The 24,096-nt window shown below is 45.7% G+C and overlaps 1 protein-coding gene across 1 annotated transcript in view; it reads right to left on the minus strand.

Moving 5' to 3' along the window:
* Positions 1 to 24,096, minus strand: part of LOC308576966 (cysteine-rich protein 3-like) — a 38,463-nt gene that overhangs the window by 6,815 nt on the left and 7,552 nt on the right. The window contains exon 3 of the mRNA XM_081177093.1: positions 6,388 to 6,482. Within this exon, the coding sequence (XP_081033219.1) occupies positions 6,388 to 6,482 (95 nt within the window). The remainder of the gene's footprint in view (positions 1 to 6,387; positions 6,483 to 24,096) is intronic.

The raw sequence follows: 24,096 nt of genomic DNA on the forward strand, positions 1-24,096 counted from the left end.
CTGATTTGATCCTGGAATGTCCCGCTTTTCCTTAGGACACCCCTATTTTCATTGGAGAGATGTTGGAGGGTGTGGAGTTATCCAACCCCCGAGCCATCTGAAGGCAATCCTGTATAGGATTTATTTTATTTTTATTATGTTTTTATATTTGTTGGAAGCTGCTCAGAGTGGCTGGGGCAGCCCAGTAAGATGTGTGGGGTATAAATATCATTATGGAATGGGACGTCCCTAATTTCATCGGAGAAATGTTGGAGGGCATGAACCTATTAAGTTTGCACTTGATAGGCATCCTTTGAAATTTGCACTTATCCAGATTTTGTGGTGCGGTTCTCCAGCCAGCGAAGGCTGCATATATTAGGGGAATGTGCACATGAAAATGAATATATCAGGGAAAGTTGCATTATGTTGCATTATATTAGGAGGAGTTGCTTGCAAAATTGCATTTATCAAAACTGCATACCAAAATGTTTATTAGGAGAATATTGAAATGAAAATGCTGGTGAACGTCCATGATTTTTTCTTAAATTGCAACTTGCTATGGAAGTATGGAAAACTACAGTTAAGATATGGAAAAATGTGAAACCGAGAGAACCAAGATTGACAGGTCCTTTCATCCCTAGTCTGCACTTAGCATGGCCAATGATGACATCAGAAATGTTCTTTGGGTACCTGCAGAGCAACCCCACTCAGAGGTCAGCCTGTTCTCCAAAGCTGGAACGCCTTGGGGCAGCCTAACTTGGATGCTCATTGACAGGTCACGCTCTGTTCACTAGAATGGTACCTCCACCGACAGCATGTAGCAGTCAATTTATAAATGGAGAATAGCCAGGACTGAAGCCTGACTTGAAGTAATAAGATCTGAGCAGCTTGCAAGCTTTGCCTCTTCATCCAGGATTATGTCTCAGATTTCCCACAATGGTGAGGAAGAGGCACTCTTCACATGCTCAACGGCACTATATAATTATGCAATATTCTACAAGGCTGAGTCAATTAAGACAGTCTCAAAGCCAGGTAAGCGAGGTGCTGGGTTTTAGGAAGGAGGTGTGAGGGCTCTGATGGGGTCCTAGAGTCCTCCCACCTCCTTCCCAAAGCCTAGTTAGAGCTTGCCCAGCTTTGGGAAGAAGGTGAGAGGGCTCTAGGATCATGCAAGAGCATTGTGCCTCCTTCCCAAAAACGGGTGCCTCACTTAACTGGCTTTGGAAAGTCAGCATGAGGGTGGTGTGTGTGTGTGTGCGCGTGTGTGTGTGAAATTTTGGGCTTGCTCTCCCCACCCTGTGAGACAAGGCATACAAGGATATGTTACATCAGACTGATGCAGACTCTTGTTATCTACTGTGACTGGCTCTCCAGGGCCTCAAACAGGGCTCTTTCCCAGCACTGACCTAAACCAGCCATGGTGTTAACCTTTGCAGTTTCCAGAACAATATGAGAACTGAAACACAGCTATGCATCTTTTAACATTTGCACTCTTCCAAATTTTGCACTGCCATTCTGAAAGAACATGCCAGCTGCAGCACAGCCATCCTTTGAAATTTGCGCTTACCCAGATTTTGGGATGCAATTCCCCAACCCATGAAGGTTCACAAAAATGTATATGCTGAGGGAAAAGGTGCATAAAAGTGAACGTATTGGAGAAAAATAACATACAAAAATGTGTTATATTGGGGGGGGGGGATTGCTTGCAAAAAAACTGTGCACATCCATCATAACAGCATATTAGGAGAAATTCACGCAGATGGATTTTCATGAGGATTTTACAAATGAAAAATTCACAAATTGCTGCAAAATGTGGAGAACAGAATTTAAGATTGGAAAAATGAGAAACTGAGAGAACCAAAGTGATAGAACCTTCCATCCCTAATTGACACAAATGGGGGGGGTTTTTGGGTGGGTGCTGATCATTAGTGGGATGTCAGCTGGAGGGCCGTGAAGTTCAACTCTCCCCTCCCCTTCTCTGAAAGTGCTTTTTGTTTTGGGAAGAAATCCTCCACTGGGGGCCAATATGGGATTTCCTCTGAATACGAATAGCAGGTTGAAAGGAAGAATTTCTCCCAAACAATTCATAAAGGTCAGCAACCCAGACAACACAAGAGGCTTCTGCAGTGGAAGCAAAATTAGCAAAATCCTGCAGACTTATTAACCTTCTTTGGGAATGGGCACAGACCTCTTTGGATCCTGATCATTCCTTAAATGTAAAGGTAAAGGACCCCTGACAGTTAAGTCCAGTCGCAGATGACTCTGGGGTTGCAGCGCTCATCTCGCTTTACTGACTGAGGGATCCGATGTTTGTCCGCAGAAGTTTTTCTGGGTCATGTGGCCAGCATGACTAAGCCACTTCTAGTGAAACCAGAGCAGCGCATGGAAATACTGTTTACCTTCCCGCCAGAGTGGTACCTATTTATCTACTTGCACTTTTTTGACGTGCTTTCAAACTGCTAGGTTGGCAGGAGTTGGGACAGAGCAACGAGAGCTCACCTCGTCGCAGGGATTCAAACTGCAGACCTTCTGATCGCCTAGCCCAAGAGGCTCAGTGGTTTAGACCACAGTGCCACCCGTGTCCCTCTTGGTCATTCCTTACCAAACCCCATACTGCCAACACCAGCATATTAAAAAGATGTATGTAATAAACAATCGTAGTGAAGAAAACCATCTAGTGCACTTTGTGCATCCTCAGACCTCTCTAAACAAACTGATGCTTGTAAGATCATGCATAGTAGGCCTGTATTTTTTTAAATCTAGAGCTCAATGGTGCAGGAAAAAAATCCAGGGGGGAGGGTATAGAATCTCGGGAAATGATGTAAGTTTTTATGCTTCATGACTTGATTCCCCCAAGGATTTCAAATGTGGCTGAAAAGATGCTCAGTATAGTTCCCCTCATCCTGTGGCACATGCTGCGCAAATATTAGTGCTGTTCCATATACAATGAATTTTTCATACATCCCCATGAAGATAACTTGATTTAATGCAACAAAACTGGATCAGACATTCTTCGGGAAACCACTTTGCAGCCATGGTAAGCTGAAATCTCTTGCTTTGGGCTTGCCCTGGAAGAACCGTATTAGAATCGATTCTCTTTTCCATTACCCAGCACAAGAAAGCCATTGCTTCGCAGGTCCCTTTCCCGAATCGGAATGAGAATGTTTCTTGGTCGCTATCTACCCTTCTGACTTCAAGTGATTTAGAGATAATACTTTACTGCTCAACTAAAATTTCTGCACAGATGTCTCCAAGTCAGCTGCACATGAACTACATAATGTTATCACTGACCCGTGTCTGCTGCAATGACTGCAGGAAGAGGTCCCAGCTTCAATCCATAACACCCCCTGGTTGAGGTGGGTCTGAAACCCTGGAGAGCTACTGCCAGTCAGAGCTGACAATATTGATCTAGATGGACCCATGGTCCAACTTGATGTAAGGTGGCTTCCCATGTTCCTCTGTCTATGCCTCCAACCCAACCGGGTAATTTAGAAAGAAGATGCTAAGGGCAGCCATGGCCAACCTGGTGCCCTCTATATATTTTGCACTACACTTCCAATCACCCCAGACCATTGGCCATGCTGACCAGGACTGTCAAGTGTTGTAGATCAAAATACCTAGCATACATCAGGTTGAGGAACACTAGTTTAGGGCATAGCTGTCAACTGTCCCTTATTTGGCGGGAAAGTCCCTTATCCCAGCGCTGTGTACCGCTGCTGTCCCTTATTGATGATGTCCCTTAAATTTCCCGGGTTTCAAAGGAAGCAGCTCCTCTCCCTCCCTCCCTGCCGGCCAAGGAGGAGGGAGGCTCCAACTGTGTTGCTTGGCTGCGTTGCTCACCCAATAAGGAGTCTAAGAACGACTGGGGGGGTGGAGCTTGGATTCCTTGTGCCGATCAAATCGGCCATGTTGCTTGGGGACTTGCCTTTGCTCAGCGCTTCCCAGCAGAGAGGTGACAGTGGTTTTCCTTGCTGCATCCCCTTTGCCGGGTTGCTGCGCTGTGGGAACCACTGCTTGAGGCTTCGTTTGGCTGCTGGCTGGGCTTTCTGCCTTTGGCTTGGAGGGGCTCAGAAGTTGAACATACCTGTGCTTGGAAAATCCCTTATTTTGGCTGCTGATCCCTTATTTTCAAGGCTGCTGGTCCCTTATTTTCAAATCTGTAAGTTGCCAGCTATGGTTTAGGGTTGTCTTGCAGACAGCTTGTACTCATTGGAACTCTGTCTGTGCACCCTTTTTCCTTTCATTGATGCCATGGCCAATATTACATTTTTTCAACTTGTCATGGTGCTCAGAGATTCATCTTGGAATTGCTGAGGCCAAGGGTGGTTCCCTGTACCATACGCCACCAGTCAGACTTGGCAAGTCTTTTAGCTAGTCTCTGTGCAAGAAAGGGGCTTCCTGACTGAAATGATAAGATGGGGCTAAGCAGATGGGGGCAACCTCCAAACTCAACAGCTTCTTTTGTCTATGAGACAAAAGAAATAGGACACAATCTGGAGCGTACTTAAGAGAGAACAACACTTTGGCCCCCTTGAAGTACTGATGTCAGGATCCCACCCAACCAGAATAAACCCTAGGGGGACCTCTTCTGAACGTGTCATAGATCCCAATGAAAACCTCAGTACTACTGCTATAGTCCTGAGGCACCACACCTCATGAACTTCTCAAATGGCCCTCTTTCTCTGACGACATCCCAAGTCCTGCCTCAGATCTCAAGTTCTCCTCTTTCGCTCTCTGGACCTCAAGAATAAAGCCTTCAGTGGTCCAGGTAGGAAGTCCAGAGTTGGTACAGAAGTTCTTGTTTGGCTGCCAAAAAGCTTCCTTACCAGGGGTTCCCTTGAGGGAAGGGAGGGCAGGAAGGGAGGAAGTCGGAGAAGATTGAGCTGTGAGCAATGATGAACAGGAAGCAGAGGGGCTGGCAGTGAAGGTAAAAGGTAAAGGTAAAGGTACCCCTGCCCGTACGGGCCAGTCGTGACCGACTCTGGGGTTGCGCGCCCATCTCGCTTAAGAGGCCGGGGGCCAGCGCTGTCTGGAGACACTTCCAGGTCACGTGGCCAGTGTGATGAAGCTACTCTGGCGAGCCAGCGCAGTACACGGAAACGCCGTTTACCTTCCCGCTATAAAGCGGTACCTATTTATCTACTTGCACTTAAGAGTGCTTTTGAACTGCTAGGTGGGCAGGAGCTGGGACCGAACGACGGGAGCTCACCCCGCCGCGGGGATTAGAACCGCCGACCATACGATCAGCAAGTCCTAGGCGCTGAGGTTTTACCCACAGCGCCACCCGCGTCCCAGGCAGTGAAGGCATAAGCATCTTAATCTCTGTTTGCCTCTTGCTGGGATTACAGATCCCTGTTTGAGCTCCATGCCCATTTCCCTTTGAAACTTCCTTGCTTCCAATACTAGGCACTGGTCATGGCCAACTAGTGATGGGCGTCAAAGGGCAGACTTAGGTTTCACCCTGATGGGATCCCAGAGTGATCCTTTTCCTTTCTCCTATAAACTACAGTAGGAGGCAAAACCCACCTGCCATAATTGTATGGCCTGGGACAAACCTGACAAGAAACTCTGGGGCCGCCTATATCATGACTTTGTTCAGAAGGTCCCAGAATCATCTACAGGCAGGGCTGGGAGAGACCCCAATCTAAGATGAACTACAAGTCAGGCTCATTATGAGGCAGCTACTTGTGTCCCTACGTACAGAGGTAAGGATGGGGGAGAAGTTCTGTTTGGTCCACATTTTAATGCAAACCTACCTAATTCACAGTACCCAAAAGAAACTGCAAAATGAAGCGCAGCTGTCCTTCAAAATTCTCACTGATCCGAATTCTGCGATGGAGTTCGTCAAACTTCCAAAAATGTGTTCAAGAACGCATGCATTTATTATGGGTAAATCTACATAAAAACTCACATGCTGGTGAGCATAACATGCAATATTAAGGGAAATTGCTTGCAAAAGCATGTATATTAGGCAGAAATGTGTGTCCATTAAGAAGAGATGTGGCAGACGAATCTGATTTGAGGACCTTTGAAAAAACAAATATTTGTGGAAATGTGCCAAACTCAATTTGAGATTGGAGAAAGGAGAAGCTGAAATTAACCGATTTGCCCGCCTCTGTAGGGAGACCCATTGCATGCCCATACACACTGGGAGCCTTGCAATATCTTCCCTCTGCACACACATGTACCCTTGACAGGCATTTCCCCAGTTTCCAAGTAACCATAGCCTGTGCATCTTCCTTCCCGTCTCCCCAGCCATCACATTAAAGCACTTCTAAGCAGCCTTTGGTGGCAGCAACTCAATCCCAGGCAGGCCTTTGGAAGCGGAGCCCTCCGCCGGGAGAGACAGATTGCTGTCAGGGTGTAGCAAGTCACTGAAGCAGACAGATGGGGTGATGGTTTGTTTCCTACCTCAGCATGCTGGCCAGGGCTGAGCTGCCGTTTGCAATGGTAGCACTTCAGACAAAGGGGATGGTAGTCTTTGCCTAAAGAACGCTTCCGCTCAGCTGTTAAGAGAGGGAAAAGGTATGAGTAATTATACTCCAAGCACCTCATTAATGGAGGAGCATATGTGGAATGCAGCTTTGATCCACGGAATTACTTGCCAAAGTAATTTCAGAATGAAAGGAGTTGTAGAATCTTTTCATGCAGGAACAATTTGCCATTTCCCCCTCCTGTTTTAACACCTTAGTTTTTGCAACATGAATCTTTTTTGAAGTTTGCTCAAACTTTACATATTGGATATTTCATACCTTGCCAGGACAATAAAGGAGCTTTCATCTTCACTTCAATCGCGTGTTGTTTTTCTTTCATATTTTGCCATCTTTTGCACACACAAAAATAATAATATAGTTTACCCCAGGTCACAAACTGTTTAGTTTATATGATTTGTGTTTTCCAATTAGAGGGCGCATAAAGCCTTAGAGATGTTCAAGGAAATTCTTCTGAGTGCTCAAGCAAGGGCACCATTTTCTTTGTAGGCCGAAAACTTTGGTCTTTTTGGTATGGGAGGAAAGCAAAAATGAAAAGAGGATTGGCAGTTTTTTACCGGTTGGTTGTTTTTTTTGCAGCGACACAAGTGTGTTTTATTTTTCTAGTTAGTTAAATTATTACATATACAGTGGTACCTCGGGATGCAAACAGGATCTGTTCCAGAGCCCTGTTCACATCCCGAACGGAACGCAAGACGCGACAGCGCACATGCACATGCGCGGGTTGTGTTTCGCCACTTCTGCGCATGTGCATGATGTCATTTTTGAGCGTCTGCGCATGCGCGAGTGGCGAAACCCAGAAATAACGCGCACCGTTACTTCCGGGTTGCCACAGAGCACATTCAACTCGAGGTATGACTGTACAGGATGAGTCCTTTAAAAGAGGGCCCATGGATACAGAGTACACATGTTCCACGGGGCCTCTTTTAAAAGACTCACCCTGTATAACCTGCCTTTCCTCCGAAGTAGGCATGATTATCCACCTTTTTTATTCTCACAACAACCCTGTGAGGTAGGAGAGAGAATGACCTGGTGATGAGAGAGAATGACCTGGTTGTGATTCAGCTGAGATATGCACAAACCTTTTCTTCATGCATGGATCCCGTTCAGTGGCGTAGCGTGGGTTGTCAGCACCCGGGGCAAGGCAAGTAATTTGTGCCCCCTAACCCGTGGATTTGCGCCCCCTAGCCCTAACCCCCAGATGTTGCGCCCGGTGCGGCCGGCCCCCCCTGCACCCCCACGCTACGCCACTGATCCCGTTCACTCCTCCACTTTCACATCCCACAGTTAGACCAGGGAGTGTCTAACTAACCATTGTTTCCCATTGTGTTCAGACTAGGATGTTATGGCTCTCTGCTTCAGAACAAGCCATGCTCTGAACCCAACATCATATCATACTTTAAGCTCCTGACTTGTAGCAAAGCTGAGTCCAGAACCAAAAGCCAATGCCATCGCCTTGTCTCCCACTTGGTGTAGCAGGATCCAGCCAGGACACAAAGCACACTACAATGGTACCTCGGTTTACGAACTGAATCCATTCCGAAAGTCTGTTCTTAAACCGAAACCGTTCTTAAACTGAGGCGCGCTTTCCCTAATGAGGCCTCCTGCTGCCGGTGCCCTTCCACTGTTCGGCTTCTGTTCGTAGACCGAGGTAAAGTTCGCAAACCGGGACACTACTTCCGGTTTTGCAGAGTTCGTTTACCGAATAGTTCGTAAACAGGGCTGTTCTTAAACCGAGGTACCACTGTATTAAGATCAGAAGCAGAACATGTGCAGGGATGCTGAGGCATACTTCCACTCTGCATGTCCTGATCATGCCACTGCTTATTTCTCCATCAACAATTGAACTTCTTAGGCTAAGGGTGCAATCCTAACCCTACTTACCTGGTTACAGGTAGATAGCCATGTTGGTCTGCCGTAGTCGAAACAAAATAAAAAAATTCAGAAGTATCTGAAGAAGTGTGCATGCACACGAAAGCTCATACCAATAACAAACTTAGTTGGTCTCTAAGGTGCTACTGGAAGGATTTTTTTTATTTTGTTTCGCCTATTTACCTGGGAGTAACTTCTGAGTAGGCATAGGTCTGCTTACCTACTTCCAAGAGGCAGTAGCATTGCCTTCCACCAGCCGACGGAAGCTGCCTGGCTGGTGGAATCCTGGCTGGCAATGGGATAACTCCCCTTCCAGCAGCCAGGAAGATTAAATTCTGCCTTACTGCCTAACTGGCCGATCACAGGGGGTTGTGCTCCTTCTGGGGTAGTTTGTCCACCATCCTGCCTGCAATGGTGGCTACACCCTGGAATCAGCTTTGGAGGCCTGTGCAGGCCGGGTCGTCCTCTTATATACCTGCTGGGATTGACAAGGCATCCGACCCTCACCTGAATCTCATAGCTTTCCTGTAGCTGCCTCTGATTAGTTATCATTTAACTTGGGGAAAATAATTAGCATCACACATGATGTGCATGGAACTTTTCTTTATTAGTGCCACTTTGTTTTGTACGATTCCCTGCAAATGAAGGAAAACAACTTTCCTGCTTGTATATGTTGATAATATAATTTTGGTTACTGAGAACAAACAAGATTGTACAAAAACAAAATTGGGTGCAGGCCTGGCCAGGACATAGGCGTCCTGACTGTGATGAAGGTGACCTGTGTGTGTGCGCTTGCTTGCTTGCTTGATTAACAGCTGTTGGGAACTTCAAGGTCCCTGCTCTCCCTTTTTATGGTCTATGTACTGGACCTGGAGACTCCAATAGAGAGCATTCCATGTCAAGAAGGAGGGCAAGTGGGCACCCTATCAAATGACAGAGCAGGAGTTACACAGAGCAGGGCCTTTTCACGGGTGGTGCCCATTGTATGCCTCACTCTTCCCAGACCTGCTCTCTTTTGGCCTGTATTTTGGAGCTTTATAATTTAGGAAGACTTTGGAAGAACTGGTTGACAAGTCTTATCAGTTGCTGACATATGAGAGGATTTTATTTGCTGCTATTCTGGGCTTCTGGTGCACCAGGGTTTACACCAGTGTAATAGAGTTGGCCAGGATGCCAGAAGGGATACAATTTACAAGCTTTCTCCATTATCTGCACAGCAGGGGGTGTTCAGTCAACAGTGCAAAGGCTGAGCTGAATCATTCCCTGCTGCTTACCTGCTTTCAGCAATAGGGGGCGCTGTTTGGTAGTACCCAATTGGTTAGCTGTCAGATTCTAGAGCTCCCTATTGGTGACTCTTAGGTAAATCACAAAATACAGAGTCCATTCATAAAACACAGTGTTCATTCATAAAGCAGTAACATAAATTTCCATTGCTACATATTGGGTGTATATTTCAGCTGTTGAACATACAAAGTTTATGGCCATGCTGTAATGTAGTGCTTATGCGACTGTGAATAAAATGTGGCTGGGCTCATTGTCTCGGGGTTTGGGGGGGAAGAGGTGACAAAACTGATTTCCAATAAGTGTCACCCTTTATTTCCATAACAAGTCCTTGAGTCTGTACTCTGAATGGTGACACCAGGGACCTAGAAGGTGCACGACTTGTCAGTCCAACCCCTGCACACTCTCATCAGGGCTGACCTTAAGGCAATTTGGGCAATTGGGCAATTGGCCCAAAGGGGTCCCTGCACCAGGACAATCCGGATGGATTTTATTTATATCTATAAGATTTTGCAGACTTTAGCTGTGAACTGGGGCCCTACAAAAAAAAACAATCAAGTTGCGCCCCACTGCTTCAAATTGGGCCTTACTGGGTCTAATAGTTGCTGGGCCTGAGTTGCCCTGCCTTTGCATGAAGTCTTGGGTTTGCAATTTTGGGAGAGGGGAGACTGTGGCACTGAGGAGAGGTCAGGCTGGTGAGGCCCCCTAGACGTAGAGGCCCAAGTTGCCCTGGCCTCACATGAAGTCTTGGGTTTGCAATTTTGGGAGTTGTGGTACCTGGCCACGCAATTAGAATTGTGCTGTAAGCCATCCAAGGGCCTTAAAAAGCCAGAATCACCCCTGATGTTTTGCATTCATCCAGGCACAGGGACCTGTGGTCTTTGAGATGCTGTTAGACTGCAACTCCCATGAGCCTCGGCCAGCATGGCCTATGGTCAGGAATGATGGCAGTTGCAATCCAACCAGGGCCTTTTCAGTAGTGGCGCCCGCCCTGTGGAACACCCTCCCATCAGATATCAAGGAAATAAATAAACAGCTATCTGACTTTCAGACGACACCTGAATGCAGCCCTATATAGGGAAGCTTTTAATGTTTCATGTCTTATTGTGTTTTTGTTGGAAGCCATCCAGAGTGGCTGGGGCAGCCCAGTCAGATGCGTGGCATACTGATATTGTTGTTGTTGTTGTTGTTGTTGTTGTTGTTGTTGTTGTTAGTCACAAGTTCCCCATCACAGCATAAGTCCATAACAAGCAACAAATCTTTACTAATACAGTGGTGCCTCGCAAGACGAAAAGAATCCGTTCTGTGATTCTCTTCGTCTAGCGGTTTTTTCATCTTGCGAAGCAAGCCCATTGACGGATTAGCGGATTAGCGCTATTAGCGGCTATTAGCGGCTTATCGGTTTATCGGATCAGCTGATAAGCGGCTTAGCGGCTTAGAAAAAGGGGGGGGAGGAAAAAAACCCAGCAGGAACTTGCAAGACATTTTCGTCTTGCGAAGCAAGCCCATAGGAAATTCGTTTTGCGAAGCAACTCCAAAACGGAAAACTCTTTCGTCTAGCGAGTTTTCCGTCTTGCGAGGCATTCGTCTTGCGGGGCACCACTGTAGAGACATTCCGTCCTGACCCCTTCTGCTCACATGCTATCACTCTCAAAAAAAAGTAGAAGGAGATTTGTACTAACACGAACTCATCTAATTTCCTCTGACACAATATTTAAAAATTCATGTATGTAGCTGCAGGATGTGATGCTGCCGCGGCAGAAATATAGGTTAGGCATGGGGGTTGCAAAGGTTCACAGTGAAAATCCCCACCTCTTTAAGCCAGGCAGGATCAGGTCCGAACTTCTGCTCCTAGAGCAACACCCGCACCCCAATTCTCCTTTCAACTTTCATAGGTCTGTACCCCAAAGCAGAGGAAACCGGTGCAAGTTCACATTTTGCTTTTTGCTTGCTTGTAGTCATGAGCCAAACTAAGCACGCTGCTTACATACAAAGGAGCCTCATATCAAAAAAGATCAGTGCTATTTCAGGTTTAGGAAGGGAATTGAGGGTAGGCAGGTTTAAAAGGAAAACATGGTTATTATTCATTTAACCTTGCTATACATTTAACAGGCAGACATTCAGGCTAAAACCTTAATTGGGAGTCTGTGTGAAGAGCAGACCAGATCATGGCAGGGAAGGGACTAAAAGACCATTTTGTACTAAAGGCAGTTAAGGAGTGGAGATAGAAATGCAATAAATAAATACCAGCTAAGTAAAGAAATATGGGAAAACTTCTAAATAATCAAATATTCATAGTTGTAGGATCTACACTTTGGAATTCCATTCCCATTGATATGCTATATTGTTTTCAGCGCCAGCTAAAATGTATTTTGTTTAAGCAAGCCTAGCCATACATGTAAATTTGACGTGGTTTAATATGTAATTTCATTATATAATGCATGTTTTAAAACTGCTGTTTTCATTTTGAACATTTTTTTAAGGTGAGCTTGTTTTTAGCATCTGATTCTCTCAGTAAAGTTAATGTATATTTTATGGTTCATGTAAACCGCTTAGAAATTTTGATGATTAAGCCATATGTAAAACCTTTTAAGTAAATAAAATTGCTAAAGATAACATGGTGCTGAGACTTGAGGTTCACCAGTGTAAGGGGGAAGACGGATGCACAATACACTTGTGAGCTTTGTCTGCCTCAGCTATCAACGGGGTCTGCACATACCGTGGACCATAGCCAACATATTAAAATATATATTGGAAACCTGCTGCAAAATATAGGCAAGCTCTTATCCAAAATTACTTTTCATTTAACAGTTGAAAACTGAAAAAAAAGAGAGAAAGGTAAAAGAAGCTCTATCGGTTCCCAATCCAGATTATTTTTATCTTTCATCTCATTCCTTCCCTTGGTATGTACCTTCTGTGATTAATAATGGAGCCATCTGATCCTGGAAAATAAATCTGTCAGCGGTTTTGTCCCATCACCTTCCAACAGGATGTGCTGGGACTTATTAAATGCACAACACATCAGTCACACTCTAAAAACATCACACTCCCCTTCGTTAAGCTCAATTGCTGGGGATGCTACTGAAGGCCTCCACACTCAGCACAGTACGTCCTCGCCGCCTTAGGGAAAAGGCTGTTCTGGAACACACTGACTGTTTCGCTGCCCTTGCCGAGGTGAAGCATTAGTAAGCAGGTGAACACATCCCTCAAAGGAAGCCCATTCGCATCCAGAGTCTGTAGAGGGCTCCACTTCCTATCAAATACAAATCCGATGCCGAAAACAGCGCAGCGTCTCTATTCAGCTGTGCCCACAAACTCCACTGTCTGCCTCGCTTCTCCTAAACCACCCTCAGGTCCAGTTGAAGGACATTTTGCAGCCGGGTGTGGGGAAAAAACAAAGGGAACACACACACACACACTCCTCGCCAACAAGTCAAGTTGCCATAGTACCCAAGGCCAGCCGAGTTATTTTGGCACCCTAGGCAGAAAATCCCTCAACCGCCTCTCTTCCCAAGAGTACAAATACAAGGAGAATAAACGACATAGGTAACAATTTGCTGCTGTTTTCTGAACACCTAAAATCAGCCACCTGAGAATGCTCTGGCCCTTCTCCCAGCAAAAAAAAGGAGCCTAACTGAATTTTCCAATTTGTTTCTAACCACAGCTGCTGGGTTGCCCCTAAGATGGAGGCAGGACATCACACGTCACGTGTGTGTCACATCGCGTGACATCACACATGTCTTCCAATGTCCTGCAGGCTGGACCGGCACAGCCTAGCAGAAAACTGTACTGGCCTGGCCTGGGCGGTGTCGAGAGATGCTGTGCAGGCCAGCATAACCTCATGGCAGGCCACGCCACTCCCTGCAGCATCTCCCAACCCCTCACAGGAAAGGCCAGCCTTCTGTCGATGCCGTGCCACACTTCGCTTGGCGGTTCGGCGTCTTCCGCTCCCTCACTAATTCTTAGCAGGGGGCTCAGCCCCCTGAATATTGGCGGGCTGATGACACCTCAGCCCCCTAGAGTTGGTGCACCTGGTTCCGACCTGTTGAGGAGGAGGAGGAGGAGGAGGAGGAGGAAGAAGAAGAAGAAGAAGAAGAAGAAGTGTACCATTGCAACTGAAGCAATTTTTGAAGCAGAGTAGGGGCGCGGGTGGCGCTGTGGGTTAAACCACAGAGCCTAGGACTTGCCAATCAGAAGGTTGGCGGTACAAATCCCCGCGACGGGGTGAGCTCCTGTTGACCAGTCCCTGCTCCTGCCAACCTAGCAGTTCGAAAGCACATCAAAGTGCAAGTAGATAAATAGGTACCGCTCCGTCGGGAAGGTAAACGGCATTTTCGTGCGCTGCTCTGGTTCGCCAGAAGTGGCTTAGTCATGCTTGTCACATGACCCGGAAGCTGTACGCCGGCTCCCTCAGCCAGTAAAGCGAGATGAGCGCCACAACCCCAGAGTCGGCCACGACTGGACCTAATGGTCAGGGGTCCCTTTACCTTTACCTATGTTGGTTGGGGCACAGAATCAGGACTCAGTTTCCCTTTCTGTATCACTGACTGGTGAGATGCCACATTGTTTTGCCCAGCAAATGTGTGCAGTCACAGGGTTCACAGTTAACTGGACTGGGGTTGATACTGCATGAGTTAGGAGGCCAGCACATCAAACTGGTACTTCTTCACATGCTCCTAAAATGATGACATCTGTATTCAGTGACTTCTATTCAACATCAGAATTTACAAATCTACTCAGGGCCTAAGAATTGTACCTGCAAGCAGCAACTCCCAAAGGTAGTAGAGGATCACATTAGACTGCATGGCTGGATGTCTCAACACCTTTTTCTTTTGCCAGAAAAATCTGCTTGGAACTGCTCATTAAAGAAATGCACCATGTTTTATTGCCCCCAACAACAACTGCAACATGAGAAGTGCACCTCAAAATCCCTTCTGACATTGCAAGGGATCTTGGGGTGCAGTTTGGATCACTTGCTGCTTCATCCTCTTGCTGCGTTGAAAGCTATTGCCACCGAAAGCACAGTGTAAACACAGTCAGGTTGGCCCCATAGCTGATTTTAATGTTAGCAGGTCAGATTTCCTGGGTAAATGTGCATGGGATTGCTCTGTAAGCAATCTTGCCACTGTTCTCCATGCCTTCAAACTACACCTTGGGTATAATATAGGGTGACTTACTTCAGGGGTCACTACCATGGCACACAGAAGAATAATACCTGCAGGCACTAAGATGGTAAACGCTAAGCAGATTATGACAGAGCAGTGCAGATCAGAGCAGTTACTGGTGCTAGAAGGGTCCACTCCCTTACACACTAATTTGGAAGGATGTTTAGGGAATGAGAATTGGCAGGGACGACTGCCCCATTGGCGTCACTCCTGCTTGCTTGTTTGTATCCTGCTAGCCATGTGGTGCTGGTGTCAGGCACTTGCTTCATGCTGTGAAGGGACTTCCCTCACCCGCTATGTCTGGATGGGGCAGAAATGAGCAAAAAGGAGCACCCCATTAATTCAGCTGGTTGTTTGTTGCCTGCCAGCCATGTGGAGCTGAAGGCGGGTCCTTATTTTGCCCATGGAATGGCTTTTCTGAAGGTGAGTCGTGTGTGTGATTGGCAAAGACGCAGATATGTGTGCAGTGGGGGGGGGCAGAGGTGTGGATATGTGATCTATGTGTATGTTTGGTCTGTGTGAGAGGGAGAGATGAATGTTGTGGGGCTGATACTGAATGGGTGTTTGTGTGGTCTGCAAAAGTGAGAAAGAGATGCACTTCTGCAGAGAGGGAGAGATGTGCATGTGGTTTGCATGTGAAAAAGAGAGGGGGGAGGTTTGTGTGGTCTTTGTGGTTTCTGTGTGTGTGTGTGTGAGAGAGAGATACACTTGGGTAGAGAGAGGGGGCAGATGAATGTATGGCTGTATATATGCGAAGTGTGTTTGTATGAGTGAGTGTGAAAAAATGTATGTGTGCCTGATCTGTTTGTGCAAGAGAGAGAAAGGGGCGTAGCTGCCGTGTATTTTCCCCTAGTACTGGGGAAATATCCTTGCAATTGTTAGACGACAACAGCATCAGGGGCAGCAAGGGAATCAGCATGGGCAGCAGGGAATCAATATTGTGAGATCTTCACAATTGGGACTGGTGACTTCCCAAGGCAAAGCAACAACAACAGCAGTACAGTGGTAAGGTAAAGGTAAAGGGGCCTCTGACCATTAGGTCCAGTCGTGACCGACTCTGGGGTTGCGGCACTCATCTCGCTTTATTGGCCGAGGGAGCCGGCATACAGCTTCTGGGTCATGTGGCCAGCATGACTAAGCCACTTCTGGTAAACCAGAGCAGCGCACGGAAACGCCGTTTACCTTCCCGCCGGAGCGGTACCTATTTATCTACTTGCACTTTGACGTGCCTTTGAACTGCTAGGTGGGCAGGAGCAGGGACCGAGTAACAGGAGCTCACCCCATCACGGGGATTCAAACCACCGACATTCTGATCGGCAAGTCCTAGGCTCTGTGGTTTAACCCACAGCGCCACCCGCGTCCCAAGCAGTACAGTGGTACCTCGGGTTAAGTACTTAATTTGTTCCGGAGGTCCGTTCTTAACCTGAAACTGTTCTTAACCTGAAGCACCACTTTAGCTAATGGGGCCTCCCACTGCTGCCGCACCGCCGGAGCACGATTTCTGTTCTCATCCTGAAGCAAAGTTCTTAACCCGAGGTACTATTTCTGGGTTAGCTGAGTCTGTAACCTGAAGCGTATGTAACCTGAAGCGTATGCAACCCAAGGTACCACTGCACTTTCTCTAATGTTGTGTTATGCTAGGACTCCATGGCAGCCATTTTGTGACCAGAACCCACACAGTACTTTCTCCAAATTTGAAATGCGCCCTCTGGTCCAAAAAGACTGGTAACTCTTGGTCTACCTTATAAAGATTATTGAGAGATAATATGCACAAAGTCCTGTGACCACTTGAAATGCGCCACATAAATGTTTGTCGTCATTATCAAGAAAATTGACAAAATCACAGAAACACCCAAAACATGGATAATTGTATAAATTTATTGTTTAACAAAAGAAGACAATGTGTAAAATAAGTATATAATGTCTCCCTTTCACCCCACCAAAGTACCATCACTGCCTGTCCTCATAACCATTCAGGCAAAAGATTTGCTCATGTTCTCAATTTTGAATCATGTTAATTTTGAATCAGCTGCTTGTATCTTTAAATTTTAAATCTGGAAGTGGTCTTTGCAGTATATGTTGAGGCATGCTTTGCTGAAATTTTCAATAATGTAATATATTCCATTGCTCTGTTTTTCACTCACTGATCACTTTTTTTAATATTGCAAGTTGAGTGCCCTGTAAGAAAATAAAGCACCCAAGGACATACATAGAAAAGGCAAAGTAATAGAAGAAACAAATTTGATTGTTACAAATGGGGTGTGGGAGAGAGAGAGCAGAGTATCCTAAGTGCATATATAAGATAAAGGGACCCCTGACCATTAGGTCCAGCCGTGATCGACTCTGGGGTTGTGGCTCTCATCTCGCATTATTGGCTGAGGGAGCCAGCGTACAGCTTCCGGGTCATGTGGCCAGCATGACTAAGCCACTTCTGGCGAACCAGAGCAGCACACAGAAACGCTGTTTACCTTCCTGCTGGAGCAGTGCCTATTTATCTACTTGCACTTTGACGTGCTTTCGAACTGCTAGGTTGGCAGGAGCAAGGATCGAGCAACGGGAGCTCACCCCGTCGCGGGGATTCGAACCGCCGATCAGCATGTCCTAGGCTCTGTGGTTTAACCCACAGCGCCACCTGCATCCCTTAAGTGCATATATACCTGGGTTTAAATTGCTAATATCAATGGTCCATTTAGTTCCTTTCTTCCTCTTTGTGCTTCTCTTGTCACCCTAAATATTCTCCTGTCACATTCCTCCTTGCAAAGTCAAAATACTGGCAAGCAAACAAGCTTTGTAAGGTCATGTTGTGCCCATAAGCATTCATTAACGGAAGGGATTTCACAGCCAGGACTCAGACACACAGTCATTTCTGACAGCATTTAGAGTACCATTAGCATGCCGCCAGTATTAATTACTCCTGATAGGAGTATTTACTTGACCAAACACCACAGCAGTGGTAATAACTACTGTGGTATTAGGGAACCTATGGTGATATGAAAATACTACCAGCAGTAACCATTTCCATAACCATCAAGACTTAATTACACCCATGATTTAGCAGGAGTGTAATTAATATGGGTGAAATTTGCAAATGAGTTAATTCTATCAGATATTATTCATCCCACCTGTAACAGTTTCAGGGTGTTTTTTTACTTTCGCTGCTCTGACTTTGGCCTCATGACTCAGGTTGTAATCAAAGATGGAGAACTTTTGGCCCTCCAGATATTGCTGAACTCTTACTCCCATCAGTTTCCAAACAGTGTCGCCAATGCTCAGAGATGATAGGCGTTGTAGTCCAACAGCATATGGAGGTTTACAGCTGTGGTATATCAACAGTGCTATTTTTCTAGAAAAAGAGGTGCTCCCTTCTATGCCTCCCTTGTTCTCTTGTAATGGTGCCCACCTGAGAGGTGCTGGAATTGAGTTCCGGAGAGTTCCAGCTGAAAAAAAGCCCCATATCTCAACCATATGAGGAACTGCTGAGTCTCCTCTCACAGAAGTGTGCTGTTTAGTTTCAGTTCGGCATTAAAAGCAGCAAGGTTCCTTCCAGGTGGAAAAATCAAAGTTGGAAACAGAACTGTTAGATCCTAAAACAAAGATACTTTCAAGAATGTATAACTTGCTGTTGAAATGGAACACTCAGGATGAAACAGTTAAATCTGCTATGATTAAATGGGCACAAGATGTTGGGCATAACATTATGTTTGCTGACTGGGAACAGTTGTGGAACACTGGTATGAAATTTACGGCATGTAATGCCTTAAGAGAGAATATTATGAAAATGATATTTAGGTGGTACATGACACCAGTCAAGCTTGCAAAAATCTATCATTTGCCCAATAATAAATGTTGGAAATGTAAAGAAACTGAAGGTACATTCTTTCACCTTTGGTGGACGTGCCCAAAGATTAAGGCTTTCTGGGAGATGATCTATAATGAAATGAAAAAGGTATTTAAATATACCTTCTTGAAGAAACCAGAGGCCTTTCTCTTGGGCATAGTCGGCCAATTGGTGCCAAAGAAGGACAGAACTTTTTTTATGTATGCAACAACAGCAGCAAGAATATTAATTGCAAAGTACTGGAAGACACAAGATTTACCCACACTGGAAGAATGGCAGATGAAGGTGATGGAATATATGGAATTGGCAGAAATGACTGGCAGAATCCGAGATCAGGGAGAAGAGGAGGTGGAAGAAGACTGGAAGAAATTTAAAGACTACCTGCAGAAATACTGTAAAATTAATGAATGTTGAAGTGATGTTGGACTGAAAATAAGCGGTATTGGCAAAAAGTCGAATAAGAATATGTAAATGTGGATTGGCAATGGTTGGAAATATATAGTTATAAAAGGTTAAGATAATAAGTAAAGAAAAATGATAGAGGGTAAGGATTTGCTGAACTAACTATATGAACTGGAATACAGAAAAGGGGGGTGTGAGGAGGTCAGGAAATAAGTAATTGAAAGATATGACATGAAAATATTGACTGTTTTTCTCTTTTTTATTAATTTTCTTCTTTATTGTCTATTTTTGTATTTTTTCTCTTTCTCTTTTACTATTGTTATGTTTTTTTACTTTCTTATTTACAATTTTGTAATTTTTACTGTCTGGAAAAGTTTAATAAATATTATTTAAAAAATAATAATAAAAGCAGCAAGGTCCCCCATCCCTGCTCTAAAACAATTAATGGACACTGGAAATAATGGAAACAGGAAGAAGAGTGGATCACAGTCTCTGAGGGCTCACCCATATTTCCACTTGCCCCCATGCCTAGAAAGCATGGGTCTGAGCGGTTTTTGCTTGTCCTGTGCCTTCTAGAGACAGGTCTGAGCCGTTTTGCTTTTGCCTTTGCTCTCCGAAAACCAGCTCTTTGGCACGAAATTGGAAGAAACGGCAATGCACAGAAACCCTGAATGGTGTTCGTTCTGATTCAGTGCTAAGCCACAGTTTTTCCCAGGGGAAAGCAGCAGGGGAAATGGAAGAGCAGGTGAGCCCTAAAGTGGCCATCACACTATCCTCCTTTCTATCTATTCAGCTACATTCTGTGTTTACAGCATGTGTGATTCTGAAGGCTGTGTTCAACCACAGAGAGACAGTGTGTGTGATTCTACTAAATCAACCCGACACAGCTGTTACCTGTGAGAAAATTGCACTAATATTTATCTTACCACTTTTGGGGAGAGTTTAGAGAGAGCGGGAAGGAGAGAGAGAGAGAGAAATAGTAAGTCTTGAGAAGCCAAGAGCTGCCACCAGAAAGCCAATTGGCCAGTTTAGTTTTACTGGAAATCTACAACCTGGAAAGTTTCTGAAGTAGAATGAGAGCACACAAAAGCTAGTTACGAAAAGCATCCTGCCAAGTGCCTTGTGACAGTGCCAGCCTTGAGTCAGCCGTTTCCCCAGTCTGGCAAAAACAAGAGCATTGAAACAGTGCTCTTAAGTCCTCAAAGCACCACACATACCTTATCTCAATGATCTTTACAAGAACCCTGAAGATTAGCTCTGTGGCCCCCATATGACAAATGCAAATTGAGAAGAAAGGGTGGGGGAGATGTTGGATGAGATTCATGAAGTTTGAACCAGGTGCTAACTCATTCTTACAAACCAAGACTGTGCAAACATTACAAAGTTTACTTGAGTAATATAATGCCCAAGAAGGTGAGCTGTTGATCCAGGAAGCTTCCTGTTCAAATCTTGGCTCTGCCATGAACTTATTCATTGTCCCTATAGGCTCTTCCCCATCTTCAATATGGAGATTATAATATTGACCTACCTTACAAAGTTTTTGTAAGGACCACTGAGCTACCAATTTGAAACACTTTGAGCACACTCAAAAGCACCATACAAAGGGATGGAGATGACAGAAGAAGAACTTTGAACACCACAGAAGTTCAGAATAAAACAAATGCCTTGCAGACCAGAGAGGGAGTAAGACATTTCAAAGGATGGAGAATGGGAGGACACATAACCAATCCCATCCTCGTTGTTGTTGTTGTTTAGTCGTTTAGTCGTGTCCGACTCTTTGTGACCCCCTGGACCAGAGCACGCCAGGCACTCCTGTCTTCCACTGCCTCCCGCAGTTTGGTCAAACTCATGCTGGTAGCTTCGAGAACACCGTCCAACCATCTCGTCCTCTGTCGTCCCCTTCTCCTTGTGCCCTCCATCTTTCCCAACCTCAGGGTCTTTTCCAGGGAGTCTTCTCTCCTCTTGAGGTGGCCAAAGTATTGGAGCCTCAGCTTCACGATCTGTCCTTCCAGTGAGCACTCAGGGCTGATTTCCTTCAGAATGGAGAGGTTTGATCTTCTTGGAATCAGCGGGACTCTCAAGAGTCTCCTCCAGCACCATAATTCAAAAGCATCCATTCTTCGGCGATCAGCCTTCTTTATGGTCCAGCTCTCACTTCCATACATCCCCAGGCATCCCTAAATCGATGGTCAGACCTACATAATTCAAGTCACATAACATAAGAAGAGGCTGCTGGATTAGGCCAATGGCTCATCTAGTCCCTCATCCATTTTTCACAGTGGTTGACCAGATACTTATAGGAAACCAGCAAGCAAGACTTGGGCGCAACAACATTCTGCCCACCTGTGATTTCCAGCAACTGGTATTTGGAGGAATGGTGTCTCTGAAAGTGGAGGTTGACTATAGCCATCATGGCTACCAGCAGACAGAAACTGGTGCATGTACTCATCACCCCAGGTTTTCGGGAGCAATGCAACATGTCACCTGTTTATTCAACCATCTTGCATGCCCAAATGGGAAAGAGAAGGGCAAGGAGATGACAATTGGTTTTCTCATATTATTTATTAAGAGTATCAGTGGGAGTCTGATGGTGCGCTGCAGAGGTGGGGAACCTTTTTTTAACCTAAGGCTGGACAGCCTTCTGCAGGCCACATGGTGCTAATGGGTTTAGCCAGATCCAAAAACTTGTCAGAGCAACTGGATGTGGCTCATTCTCCCTGGACCATGGGCTGCATCCCAGTCATGCAGGTACCAGATATTCCTACACCTCTGTCCACACACAGCTCCACACACGTAAGCAAGAAGCAGTATTACAGTTCAAGGACATATCCCAAGGAGGAAGCAGCTGGTAGGGAGGAAGTCCAGAAAGGAGCAGCCTGGGGGGGCTGATAGAGAGTCCCGGAGGGCCACATTTGGCTCTGAGGCTCTGCATACCTCCTTTAGTGAAAGGAGCAAACACACACTGGTCAAAAGGACTTTTGCTGCACAGCTATTGAGCTCCCAGGAACATCCACTGGCAACTCACTTGGTGAGCTGGGGGAAGTGACTGCAGGTGTCTCACAGAAAATTGACATCAGATTGCGCTCATTTTAGAGCTCTCCTTTTGCTTGTGCTCTGTGGTTTGTAAATGTTTGCCTCGCATTTCAGTGCTGCTGCTTGACATCTTCAAAGCTTCCTGTTTGTGACCTGTTCTTCCTGTTTCTGCTACACTTGCTACCTTCTGACTGTTGTGGCTTCCTGAATGCCCAGCCTTGCATTACTTCCATGACATCAACACCTTGCCTGGTTTTCCCTCTGAGCAAAACAGGCTAGTCCAGGGGCTCCCAAACTGTGGCCTGTGGACCACCCGTGGTCCACAAGCTTCATTCCGGTGGTCCACGGCATGTTCTCATTATCAGTCATATCGTTTTTTATTGCTCCTTTTATTTCTGATATTGTATTTAATTGCATTGCAATGCTAATTCTGTGGAATTCAAATTGTAATGCAATAAACTGCAATATAAGAAATGAAAGAAGCAATTAAAAATGCAATTAAAAATCACACATCATCTAGCACATATCACAATTTGCTATGACAGGGAGAAAAATCATTAAATGGTCCACCAAGATCTTCAGCAATTTTCAAGTGGTCTGGGGTGGTGAGGGGGTACAACTTGGGAACCACTGGGCTAGTTTACAGAGGCCAGGAGTGTGTTTTGAGAAGGAGCTGAGATGTTCTGGGTTCAAATGTATGTTCATCAGTGAACACACTAGATGGTTTTAGGCAAACGATACAGCTTCCAGCTTCCCTCCTCCATCTTATGACACAGGTCATAATACCAGCCTAGCTTAAAGGTAAAGGTAAAGGGACCCCTGACCATTAGGTCCAGTCGTGACCGACTCTGGGGTTGCGGCGCTCATCTCACTTTATTGGCCGAGGGAGACGGCGTACAGCGTCCGGGTCATGTGGCCAGCATGACTAAGCTGCTTCTGGCGAACCAGAGCAGCGCATGGAAACGCCGTTTACCTTCCCACCGGAGCGGTACCTATTTATCTACTTGCACTTTGACGTGCTTTCGAACTGCTAGGTTGGCAGGAGCAGGGACCGAGGAACGGGAGCTCACCCCGTCGCGGGGATTCGAACCACCGACCTTCTGATCGGCAAGTCCTAGGCTCTGTGGCCCACCAGCCTAGCTTACACAGTTGTAATAATGACTGAGACAGCTGTGGAGACCTTTGGGTAGTTGGGAAGAGTGCAATACTAATATCAAGTATTATTAAATAGGGGGGTGGGAGTTGACCATTGGGTACTTGTAAAAAAGAAGATTACAAATTAATAGACTGAAGAACAGAACAAAATAATCTTCTAGGACTGATAGTGTGAGGTGACTCAGGGAGCTTCATCTTTGTCTGGGGATTTGTATCCCTTGCCCAAGCCCAACCCTAGCCCAACCACTCCAAATTCAGGAGTAGTGCTGAATTCCACTACAACAACAACAACAACAACAACAACAACAACAACAACAACAACAATAATAATAATAATAAATTTTATTTATACCCCACCCTCCCCAGCCGAAGCCGGGCTCAGGGCGGCTAACAACAACAAATAAATAAATAAAATAGTACAACATTCTAAAATCATTTCATTATAAAATTAATTCAAATCAAATTGATGGCAACCATTAGGCTACAAGTGGAGGCCAGGCCAGATTCCTGGAATTTAGTAGAAGCAACCCAATTTCTGGGTCAGCCATTTCTGAGAGGCCTTCCCTGAGAAGCCCTCCTAGCATGTTTTGGGGGCTGTGGTACTTCGTGGGTTGTAGGCTAGAAGCGGTTTGTCTCAAGTGTTTGCCAAAGCAAGCACTGTGAAGATTTCCTACCACCCGAATCCAATAATTAACTCCCAGCAAAAGTTTGGCTTCACTGTCTGTGCTGTTGCTGAGAAGAGCCATTAAATGGGAAGAAGCAACATTTCCACTGAGGGCCCCTCCAGGCGGGTGTTTTAGTGCAGGTACGTTCTTCAATATGCTGTTGACACAGCAATAGCGCATTAGTTGTGTGTTCATTCTTCTTTAGTTTGTTCTGGGAT

Source organism: Podarcis bocagei (assembly GCF_964188305.1).
Source record: "Podarcis bocagei genome assembly, chromosome: 17".
In the NCBI taxonomy this organism is placed as follows: Eukaryota; Metazoa; Chordata; class Lepidosauria; order Squamata; family Lacertidae; genus Podarcis; species Podarcis bocagei.